The 12,606-nt window shown below is 40.9% G+C and overlaps 1 protein-coding gene across 1 annotated transcript in view; it reads right to left on the reverse strand.

Annotated features, from left to right (window-relative positions):
• Positions 1–412: 412 nt before the first annotated feature.
• PKP1 (plakophilin 1) overlaps positions 413–12,606 on the reverse strand; it is a 79,532-nt gene continuing 67,338 nt past the window's right edge. Inside the window, exons 10-14 of the mRNA XM_051998670.1 lie at positions 11,815–11,968; positions 10,949–11,135; positions 7,964–8,045; positions 6,042–6,148; positions 413–3,654 (exon numbers count right to left, since the gene is read on the reverse strand). Of these exons, the coding sequence (XP_051854630.1) occupies positions 6,074–6,148; positions 7,964–8,045; positions 10,949–11,135; positions 11,815–11,968 (498 nt within the window). The 3' untranslated portion in view covers positions 413–3,654; positions 6,042–6,073. The remainder of the gene's footprint in view (positions 3,655–6,041; positions 6,149–7,963; positions 8,046–10,948; positions 11,136–11,814; positions 11,969–12,606) is intronic.

Genomic DNA, 12,606 nt, shown 5'->3' on the forward strand with positions numbered 1-12,606 from the left:
AGGGAATGGACTGGAAAGTCTAATCGCCTCTACAACTCTTGGAAATAGTCCCATAAATCTAAAATAGATTCTATAGAATTAGAATGGGTAAAGCTATTGCAGATTTCATGGATTTTTTCAAGCATTTATATACTTCAAGATATTTCCAATACCAGATTGGCTGCAGGATCAACAATGGTAAAATTCTGAGGATGAATTTTGTTTCCAGTACCTATTTGCTGATATTCCACCTCCCACCCAAATTTAAAGCCTTTCCTTCCTTTGGGCAGGATTTGCCCTATCTACCAGTGCCTGCCTACCTACCTAGTAGAGGCTGGAAAGAGGTAACCTTGAGAAGAATGATACCATAATTCCTTTGTTGAAGTCACACAAATTCATTGCCCTTCAAATAATCCACTTCTCCAAAAAAAAGTTCAAAGAAACTCCAGCAGTTTATTGATTTCCTAATTTTTTTTTAAAAAAGCAAATACACAGAGCGCCATACAGGGAAACCACAAGATCCTCACGCAAGAAATTCACATGGTTTAGTTTGGGAACGGGATACTGCCACAGTCAGCTGTGTTCAGGAGCAGGAGAACAAAAGTTGCCTCAAATTTTCCATATATATAGAGACACCTCAGGTCACCTATGTCCCTTCTTCATCTCACAACACACAACAAAACTAAGAAGTATGTTGCTGGCCTATCAAGTCTTTAAGGGGAAAATGGAAGTGTATACAATCTCTCTGCTTCCCCACGCTTGGAATCAGTCCTTCCAAGCAGGCTACAATTTAAATTTCCAAGGGCTGTCAGGATGAAAGTCAGGCAGAAGGTAGATTTGGGGAAGGAAAGGTAAGCCAAGGTCTCGATCGAAGATAATAATTTTGCTGCAAAATACCAAATAAAGATCCAGAATGGAAGGGCTACGTACCTTCCTTCTCAGAAAGTAATTTTGGGGAATTTCTGGACTCATATAATTTAGAACTGGGCCATTCCTGCCATTTGCTTCCCTATTGCATTCCATTTTAAAGAAGAGGAAAGTCAATTCCATGGAAGGAAAGTGACAAGTCTACTATGAACCCTTCCCCACGTATGTCCTCAACCAAAGTAGCAGCCATCACACAGACAGACCTTCTCTAGTTGGCACTTTTTCTGCTACCTCCAGCTCCCTAGAGGACAAATAACTCAGGAAAACCATTTTGACCTTGACCCATTGTCCATTGTAAACAATGTACCACAATAAAAGCTGTCTTGTTTCTGTATTACACCAGGCCCTATTAAACAGGACAACCAGACTGTTTCCTTTGTTCAGGAAAAGCTAAAAGGCTCTTTGTGGTAACTATCTTTTTCAGGACAGTGATGAGAAAGGGGGAACTCCAAGAATACAGCCAGGGGATGGATATGTCTGACTTAGATTTATTTAAAATTGTTCCTATATTTCTAAATATTTGTGTCTATGTTTTTAGGGTATGTATGTGTGTATATGTGTGTATGTATATTTTATCCCATCAGAGTGGGAGCTCCCTGAGGGCAGGAACAATATCTTTGTTTCCTCTAGATCTTCCTACCACTGTCCAGCACTGTTCCATTTGGTCTTGAGTGCATCTTGAAATCTATGTTAAATCCAGTTCAGTAGTACCAGATTTTCAAGACACCACCAGGAATTGGAAGTAAGGGGTCAGGATGGAAGTGTTCAAAATAGACTAAAGGCTAAAGGGAGCTGCTGAAATTCCACTTGATTCTTTGAGAGTAATGGATGAGCCTCCCTTTTCCACCACATCATATGACAGAATGAGTCATAACCATTCAACTAAATGTGGATTATAAGATCATAGATTTGGAGATGAAAGAGATATGAGAGGTCATCTAAAATCAACCCTTTCATTTTACAGATGAGGAAACTAAGACCTAGATAAGTGAGATAATTTGACCAAGGTCATAGGTATAGTGAGTGAAAAGCTAGGATTTCAGCTTAGCTCCTGACTAAATCCAATGCTCTTCTTACTATATACTACCCTGCCTTTAAAGTAGTCTACAGTTATGACAGAGAAATATAGAATATGGAATGGATTTCAGAGTTTGAGTTCTCCCCTGTCCTTTTGAAATGGGAAGCTTCTGCTTGAAGACCCCAGTGATGAAGAAGTCACTACTTGCCAAGGCAGTCCTTTTCCACTTTTGGACGGGACACAGAGAAAGTGTTTGGAAAAGGTAATAGAGACAGCTATCCATCCTTGGCAGGTGAAGAGGGTGAGCCGGCTTTCAGACTGAGATGCCAGTCTGTATGAAAGCTCATTGCTACTTGGAAGAAAGGGAGTCAATGAAATGACCTCCGAATGGGGCTGTGATTCTTGTTGCCCTGGTTGTGTTGTTCCCTTCTCCTAATGTGACCAAGATCCTTTTCTTCTTTTGGAATCCCATCTCAGGGGTCCCTGAAACTAGGAGTGAGTTCATTCATTTGAAACCATCATCCCAAACATTCCCACGGCTTGTCTGGATGACTGCAGCTTCCATTAAGAGCCACCCCCACCTTTTCCCACCCATTCTATTTGGAAAGAATAGAACCAACAAGACCCTCAAATCCAGGCTGAAACCGCTGTCACCTGATTAGCATCTTGTGTGACTTTTGAGCAGTATTTTCCCCATCTACATCTTGCAACACATAGATTGAAAACTTCCCAAAGGCAGAGACCATATCCACTGGCCTTGCTCTCTGTACGACACTCAACCTAGCCCCAGCCCTACCCATATGATGCTGGTGATAGCTATCTCTTCAGCTCCCATTACCCCCTGCGCTGATATCAGACAACATGAACCAAAACAATTTCCCCAATGCTTGTTGAGAGTCCCGCAGCCTGCAGAAACCTGGCCCTTGTAAAACAGAAAAGAATAAAACAGAATAATACAGAAGGCATGGAGGTGTCAGTTACAGATAATTTCAGGAAATAGTTCATTGTCTGGTCTTTCCATGATAAAGGCTGAAGTCAAACTCCTTCCATTCAATGCATCCTCTCAAGGCGGTGAGTTGAGCGGCTTCCCTTAGTCAACTGGGACCAAGTCAAGTGATGGACTGTCTGGCCAGACATGGAGCTCTGATCTGGGCCTCCTCCTCCATGACTCACTTTAGAGGCCAGTAGAGCTGATTATGATGGAGGCAGGGAAAGTGGTACCAATTTTCTGCCCAATATTAATGCATTTTAGAAGCTAACACAAAAGTATAATATTTCATATCTGTCTGTAAGTGAGACAGAGAAGTATCTTTTTCACCATCTTTTACACACAGTTGTAAAAAATGGGTACCTATCTTCTCTTTCTGCTCACACTTTCAGGCACACATACATACATATACATAAACATGCATGCACACACACATACAATCATACATTACATATATATTTATATTTATATATATACCATCTTTTTGAGAAGGAATTATTGACATCAGATAAAAGTCCCTTTAACTCAGGAAAGCTCCCTCCCACTTCTACCCCATCCCACCCCCCAAATCCCTTGACTATAACCCCAAGCTGGGAAAAAAAAAGTTGTTTAAAAATATCTCCATTGTCCACGGTTTTCAGATTTTGTTCTCAGAGTTTTAACTTTTCCAAATACTGCAAAGGGTGGACAGACCAACCCATCCGGCAAGACTTATAGTCTTCTTGGTTGGGTCACTGCATTTCTGGAAGATAAAGAAAAGTCCACAAATAAGCTTTTATAAAGTTAGAATTCCCTCCTCCTCCCCTCCAAACCTGATCTTTTTTCCTTCCTGATCACCATAGCAGATCCTAATAGTACCATACTTTGGATTCCTTAATTTTTTTTTATTTTAACATACATGTTCACTTGATCATGCACACACATGGTTGTTCTCGTCTAATACTTTGCCATTCCCCACATACCCTATGATCCAGTAACGTTTTCCATTCTTTATACAAAATATTATACTTGCCAACTCCAGTCATTTTCACCAGCTGTCTCCCAATCTGGAGGAACTCCCAACCTGCCTGGAACTCTCTTCCCACTCATCTCTGCCTCCTGGCTTCTTCAAGATCTAATTAAAGTTTTATCATCTACAGGAAATTTTTCCTGATCCCATTAATACTAATGCTTTTCCTCTGTGATTACCTCCAATTTATCCTCTATATACCTGTTTTTCATGATAGTATATTGTTGCCTCCTCATTAAATTGTGAACTCTTAAGAGCAAACTGTTTTTTGACTTTCCTCCTGTCCTCACTATGCCTGGCACATAGTAGACACTTAAATGCTTTTTTGACTTATTGGCACACACACACACACACACACACACACACACACACTATTTCTCTCCCTCCTCTCCCTTCTCCCTCTCTTTTTCTCTCTCCCCCCTTCCTTCCTTTTTTACTCACTCTCTGTCTCTGTCTTGGTCTCTCTCTGTCTCTGTCTCCTTTTCTCTTTCTCTGTCTTTCCTTCCTTCTCCATCCTCCCTTTTCTCTCTGTCTGTCTCTTTTTCTATCTACACACACACACACACACACACACACACACACACACACACTATTCCTCTCCCTCCTTCTCTCCCTTCTCCCTATCTTTTCCTCTCTCTCCCCTTCCTTCCTTTTTTACTCCCTCTCTGTCTCTCTCTGTCTGTCTGTCTCCTTTTCTCTTTCTCTGTCTTTCCTTCCTTCCCCATCCTCCCTTTTCTGTCTGTTTGTCTCCTTTTCTGTCTACATACACACATACACACACACACACACATACACACACACACACACACACACACACTATTTCTCTCCCTCCTCTCCCTTCTCCCTCTCTTTCTCTCTCTCTCCTCTTTCTTCCTTTTTTACTCCCTCTCTGTCTCTCTCTGTCTCTGTCTCCTTTTCTCTTTCTCTGTCTTTCCTTCCTTCCCCATCCTCCCTTTTCTGTCTGTCTGTCTGTCTCTTTTTCTGTCTATACACACACACACACACACACACACACACACACACACACACACACACAGAGTCTTTCACTGTCCCATGTGTGTTTCTTTGCCTCTCCAGCAAGAGAGCAAGTAAGCTCCTTGAGGAGAGGGCATGTGTCTCATATCTCCTTGGTATCTTCTCTATTTTAAAGGACAATTCTGGGCGTGTTGTGAACACTCAAACATGTTGATCTGAACTTAATTGTATTCTCAATCCTTCTCTTCCACTTCTGTGATGAAACTAAACTAAGAGCAAGGAGTATCTGAAATCTTACTGAATCCAGAGCAAGATCAATTTGGACACAAGTAGTGCTTGAATACACCCCCGCCTCTGTGTGACAGTTCACATCCTTCCCCATCTTCCAGTCTCAGCTTGATAGTCACCTCATCTGGACAGCCTTCCCTGATCAGCTCCAACTTGTTGTGGGCTCCTTGGCTCTATATATGACAGCTGAATATTCTCAGCCTCCAGCTCTTATTCCAAATACTTAATGCCCTTTACCGAGTAAAGTCTCATTTTCTAATTGTTATTATGCATTTTCCCCTATATGTTTTATATGCCTTCCTACAGTTTTTAAAATGTAGGCTGGATTTTATTTCTTGTGTCTTTATTCCTTTCTCCACTTTCTATTCACAAGCTCCTAATCTCCACACAGTGCTCAATTCAACCTATGGATTGACTGTCAGGCCATCTCAGGGCAAGATATCCTTGAAGCCCCACATCTGGTCAGATTATTTTCTAGCCCAGTTAATTTGAGCCTGATCTGAGTTTCCCAGCATATACTCTGGACCCTAAAGAAATCTGCTCCAATAATCCCACAATCTCGGTGACATTAAAGACATGCCATATACCAGAAAGTGGATAATTATGGATAAGAGAATAAGTTGGCAATGTCAGGAATGACTGTCTCGTCTTATTCTTTAATCTGAAGACAGACAGTTCAATGTCCCACTGGATGATGCAACTAGGTTCTCCTAGAGCTCAGTGCTGTGCTATATGACAGTCAAAGGGGAAATTGTGGGACCTTGACGTGGCTATAGCCTCCTTTTAACATTGCAGTGTCCTTATCTATAATAATCTGGGGGAAGGGCTCTCTTACCCTAATATCAGAGAATTCTCACCTGCAAGTTGAACATATGATGATGTCCTTTCCTTAGAACCGGGAGCTAAAGTTTCTTAGGACATTGGTCCCAGTTAAGGATCCCAGCATGTTCCTATCGAACCCTTGCTGCAAGGAGAGAAACATCAATAATGTAAAACATGATGAAACAAAGAGTGGACGATCAGCGACTTTCTGCTAGCATAATAAGCTAGAGTTCTCACTTTCCTCAGGGAGCCCAGTCTCAGTATATATATGTATATGTAGATGGATAATATTATATATATGTATACTATATATACACACAGAGAGGAATTGTGTATACATATATATACAGAAAAGGAGAGGAAGGGGGAAGAAGAAGGAGGAAAAGAGGAGGAGGAGGAGAGAAGGAGAAAAAGAAGAAGGAAGAGGAAAAGGAGGAGGAGGAAGAGAAGGAGGAGGAAAGAAGGGGGGAGGAAGAGGAGGAGGAAAAGAAGAAGAGAGGGAAAGAGAGATAGAGAGCATTAATCAGGGTTTTTGCATGCATATATGTACCAGGGATGACACACATACATAAATGTACTTTTATACATATATGTAAATGAAGATATGTTTTATTTCCACAGATAGGTTTGCATTCACATGTGCATACTAAAACATAGCACCAAGACAAGCCTAGGGCCTTAGGCTAGCAAATAATTATGTAAACTTTTACAATAAAAGTAAACAGCCTGTGTGCTCTAAGTCTCCAAAGCATCAGACAGCGATTCAGAGGCAGAGGCAAACTCATGTTTCTCCCGAATTTGGGCTCTCTTTGAGAAACTTGGAGTCAGAAACTGTATTCCAATACTACTTCTGACACTTATGGGGTAGGATATCATGGAAAATAGATTTAAGGCTGAGAGGGACCTTAGAAAGCATTTCATCCAGATCCCCTACGGAAGCCCAGATTGGGCTAAGTGATTTGTTCAGGTCACATATAATAAGCAACAGAGGCAGGACTGGAATACAGACCCTGAATCTAGTGCTCTTTCCATTTTACAACATTGCCTTTCAAGTCACTTTTAACCTCTCTGAATCTCAATTTCCTCTTCTATATAATGCGAATAATAGTGTGTGTGTGTGTGTGTGTGTGTGTGTGTGTGTGTATTACAGGGAAATGTAACAAGGAGTGATTGAGAAAATAAAGGTAAAGTGTCTTGCAAATTTTATAAATTTCACTTGTATTATTTTCCTTTCATGCTTTCAGTTGCCTCTGATCTAGCATGCATCATATATAATATTCACTTTCAATTATCCACATAATGTAAGGGAAGTAACTGCATAAAAAATCAATACAATTGTACTTTTAAAAAATCCAATTTCATTTTTTAATGTATTGCACTTTTTCTTTCTTCAGTAAATTTGCTGGGATATTTTCTGAAAACACTTAGCCTATTCCTGCCTTTCAGAGATAGATTCATGATGGTCCTTGTGGGAGGGACTATATACCAAAGCAGTCTGGGAGAAAGAGGGAAAGACAAGATTGGAAATATGCAGATGATTTCTTGATCCCAAGTACTTATTACTTTGCATTTATTTTGGTTACTTTCTTCCCATAATTTTAGCCTATTGTAACTCTTCTGAATTATTTCATCTACCATAACAACTATCTATCCAATGACAGTTGTCTTTATTGGAGCTGTTGGCTCCACATGAACTTAAAGTCTCAAGGACAGATCTATGCAGTATATAGCTTAAGCCCTATTCATCCATGGATTCATTAATCCTCATTTTGACTACCCAGGGCATCATGAATAAGTTTGTATATAACTTTAATTTGTCTATCCTCCATCTTTTTCACCAAAGTAGAGACTTTGTTAAATAGCTTGCTGAGATCTTGACAGGCTATGGCTATAGCCAATAGTGGGGTATTCCATGTAAGGTGATTAGCACAGAGGGGACTAATGACCTTGCCCTTACCTGTCTGAGGACACCCTGGAGCTCCTTGTTTGACCACATGTCAGAGAGAAGGAGTCGGGCAGCTTCTGCAGCTTTTGGTGAACTATTGGGCAAAGGGAAAAAAAGGTAAATCATGAGGCGATAAGCATTGAGTCATGGGATGCAGCATTCATCCTTCCTCCCTTCCTTTTCCTAAAATAGTCCCAATACACATAAATAGCCAAGCTCCTGGGTTTGAGAAACCTGGTGAGTTTCTTAGGTCTACAATAAGAATAAGCCTTAGCAACAAGAGTCACCAGGATATTATCTGCTTCTCTAATGAGAGTCAGTAAATTTAATCCAGTCCTTTGGCTCCCATACACATCCACCCTCAGCTGGTGGAAGCATCTTCCTCACTCCTGACATTAGTGTTCCATGTTACCTCAGCAGGCCCCTTTCCATTTCCTAAGCTTGAGAGCCCCAAAGAACCAAACATTTCCCCCACTCTTTTTCTCTGAGTGAGGCAGTGGGTTATAGTAAAAAAAAAAAAAAAAAATGCCCTGGAATTAACATCAGGAGAGACCCAGGTTGTATAACACGTTAAGACTTATTGACTGTGTCCATAGGCAAAGCATTTAACTGCCCTGAGCCTCAAAGTTCTGATCTGTACAATAGTCATATAATATAATGTCTTTAGTTTCTACTTCCTGGGCTGCTGGAGGATCAGATAAAAATGTATATAAAGGCTTTGCAAACCTTATAGTGTTGCGTAAATGTCAGGTATCATTGGGGGAGTTTCTTACCAACTGCTCTTACAGTGGTTGATGTTCTTACATCTCTCTGAAGTACCCAAACTCCAAACTAGATCTAGCCCTTAGGAGATAATCCATGATTTTCATGGAATTTTTTCTTCCTGGTTTTTATCCTACTTGTATGATCAATCCTTCCCAGTCTCTTTTGCTGGATCTTTATCTAAGACATTCCAAATAACTGTGGGAATCTCTCTCAAGGGTCTGTTCTTATCCCTCTTCTTTTGTTTTTTTTTTTCTCCTCTATACTAATTTTCTTGGTGATCTCATAAATTCAATAATCTCTTCGACATGGATGATTTTTGTTTCTATCCTATCAGTCCTAACTTCTCTGCTGACCTTCAATGGCCTACTGGACATCCTGACCTGCGTGCCCCATTGATATCTTAGCTCAATATATCCAAACTAAACTCATTATCTTCCATTCCACTCTACATTCTCCCTCCTTTCTAACTTCCCTGTTATTATAGTGAACAAAATCCTCCTCTTAGTCATTCAGATTGACAACCGAGTTGTCATTCTAGACTTCTCTCTCTGTTTCTCTCTGTGTGTCTCTTTGTCTCTCTCTTTGCCTTCTTTCTGTCTTTGTTTTTCTCTGTATGTGTTCCTATCTCTGTATATTTCTCTCTTTCTCCATCTCCACCTGTCTCTGTCTATTTATCTCTCTTTCTTTCTCTCTGTCTCTGTCTCTCTCTCTCTCTCATGCACACTACATGTCTAGTCTGATACCAATATATCTCCACAACATGTCATATATGTCCCCATCCTATCTCAGACACAGATGCCCCCGAGTGGAGCCCCTGATCACCTCACTCCTGAGCTCCTGCTGTTGTTTTCTGGTGGGTCTCCCTGTCTCGAGTCTCTCCCCACTCCAGCCACCAAAGCCATCCTCCTAAAGCAAAATTCACACATAGTCGCTCCTCTCCTCCACAAACTCTATGACTTCCAGGATCAAATTTAGAATCCTCTGCTTGGTTTTCAAGGTCCTTCACAACCTGGCTCCTTTCTACCTTTCCAATCTTGCCCTTTACTTCCCTCTGAGTATGCTGAGATCCAGTGACAGTAGCCTGTTGGCTGTTCCTCAAACAAAAAGTGTTATTCCCTTATCCTGGGCATTTTCACAGCTACCTCTCATGCCTGAGATGTTCTCCTCCTAATCTCTCCCTTCTGGCTTCTCTGAGGTCACAATTCAAATTCTTCCTTCTGCAAGAGGCCCTTCCCCATCCTGTTTTATTCTAGTGATAGAATGAGAGAATATTTGCAAAAACACTTAGCACAGTGCCTGCCACATAGTCAGCACTGTATAAATGCTGAAATACATTTCTATCCTTATACATCTGCCTAAGTCATTAAAGACTCCTGAGGTTTGGGCCCCTGGGAACTGATGGCTATCCATGATTATTAGCAGGATCCTGGGAGAGCCCCATGTCTTCCCTCTGGGATTACCTTTATTTGTTTCTACAGTTATTTGTTTGTTGTATTGTTTTCCCCTATTAGCCTGCAAGCTTCTTAAGGGCAGGGAGCATCTTACTTTTCTTTATATCCCCAATGCTTAGCACAGCACCTGACACATAGTAGGAGCTTGCTGACTTCACTTTTTTGAACTTTGATTTGGGCTTTAGTTCTATGTGTCTGCCACTCCTGTAGGGGCGGCCTCTAGAATATAGAAGCAGAACAACCAAACACGGGCTATCTTTTATCCATGAAAAGAAAGAGCTGTCTTTACTTTTTCCCATCCCAACCTCCTTATGAAAAATGTTTTCTAAAACTAGCTAACATTTATATAGAATGCCAAGGTTTGCAAAATGCTTTACAAATACTATTTTATTTGATCCTCACAACCACCCTGGGAGAGAGATGCTGCTGTTATCCTCATTTTGCAGATAAGCATCCTGAGTCAGACTTGCCCAGTGTCTGAGGTCAGATTTCAACTCAGTTCTTCCAGGCCCAGTTCTCTAGCCACTCTACCATAGAGCTGTCTTCTTCTAGTCTATGCTCATTCTTGAATCGCTTTATGAAACCTGACCCAAATTTATTCCTCTTTGGTGGTAAGATCCCATGGAGAGAGAGGAGTGGAACCCCAGTGTCTTCTCTCCTATCCTGGTTGGTAAGTCTATCTACTCTCCTTTGGTGAAAGGCATGAGATCTCACATGTAGGGTGCTCTGCTCCCCACTCCTTGGACCGACTCACCCCTCTTTCTGCCCATTCCCTTCTTACCCACTCCGGCACATGTTGACCACATTATTCAGCATGCTGCTGGTGAAGTGCTGCTTTGCCATCTGGGGCAAGGAGGTCATCAGATTCCTCATGGTGTAGCAAGCAGATGACATGATGTCCCCTGAGTTGCTGGTGTTGCCCGTCTGGCTAGAGAGGAGACGAGTCATTTCTGGGAATATTTGGTTCCCTGTAAGAGAAAGAGGTGTGAGGACAGATTCAGGATACCAGAAAATCAGTTAGCGGTACGATGAGGTCTTTAACTTTAACATTGTGGTTTTCCATCATTTGCTATCAGGAAGCATGGAGCTTCCAGTGGAAGATGTTAAGTTGGTGCTGAAAGATCTGTATTTGAATCCAGCTGTGCCATTTAGAACTTGTGTGACTTTGGGTAAGTTATTCAACCTGTATGAGCTTAGTATTCTCATTTATAGGATGAGAAGATTTCACTAGAAAGCCTTTGAGATTCCTTCTAACTCCCACTGGACTCCATTGGAGTCCATCAAACCCTATATCTATCATTAAAGCCCTGTTCCACTCCAGCCAGAATCCTCAGCTCTTCTATACTAACTTCCCAGCTTGGACTCACTGTTCTGGCCAATTTTTTCCTCATCACCACATTCTGAGGACTTTTCCCTTAGTCTCATTTCTTTTATCATTTCATTTCACAATCGATACACATAGACAGTATTTAATAAATGATTACTAACATGAATTTCTATCCCCAAACATTTGCCAAAGCCAATGTAGATTCCTGAGATTCCTGTCCCTGGATATCTTTACTTATTAGCAGAATTTGGGGAGAATCCTATGCTAAAAGAGATTAGGGGGATTATTTAGGAGGGAAATACATAGTGAGCACTTCTTACCCATTGCTCTGTGCAGCACAGGATGACGAGACATGTTACTCAGTAGGGAGGCTCCAGACCTGACCACATCGGAGTTGCCTGATTGAAGAAGGCGGGCAATTTGAGGCAACCCTTTTTCCTTCAGCCCAATCAACTGGCTCATGCCACTGGACATCTAGGAAAGAAATGTAAACCAATCACTGGTCTAGTAGATTACAGGAAAGAAAGCACTGCTCTTAATTATCTGTGTTACCAAGTACTAAATTACTTTATGGAATCATGACTTCATGAGAGTGGGTATTTTCTCCAACCACAAATATATTTTTAAATTTTATTATTATAGCTTTTTATTTACAAAACATATGCATGGGTAATTTTTCAACATTGACCCTTGCAAACCTTCTGTTCCAACTTTTCCCCTTCCCCTCACCCCCTTCCCTAGATGGCAGGTAGTCCAATACATGTTAAATATGTTAAAGTATATGTTAAATCCAATATATGTATACATATTTATACAGTTATCTTGCTGCACAAGAAAAATCGGATCTAGAAAGAAAGAAAAAAAAAACCTGAGAAGGAAAACAAAAATACAAACAAATAATAACAGAAAGAATGGAAAAGCTATTTTGTGGTCCATACTCATTTCCCATAGTTCTCTCTCTGGATGTAGCTGATTTTCTTCTTTACTGAACAGCTGGAATTGGTTTGAATCATCTCATTGTCCAACCACAAAGAGATCAAAATCCCTCAGTATCTCAAATTATCTTTATGATTTCCTATGACTGAAAGCTTTCAGCACCTGGTGGTCAACTT

This window comes from Antechinus flavipes, chromosome 4 (genome assembly GCF_016432865.1).
Source record: "Antechinus flavipes isolate AdamAnt ecotype Samford, QLD, Australia chromosome 4, AdamAnt_v2, whole genome shotgun sequence".
Lineage (NCBI taxonomy): Eukaryota > Metazoa > Chordata > Mammalia > Dasyuromorphia > Dasyuridae > Antechinus > Antechinus flavipes.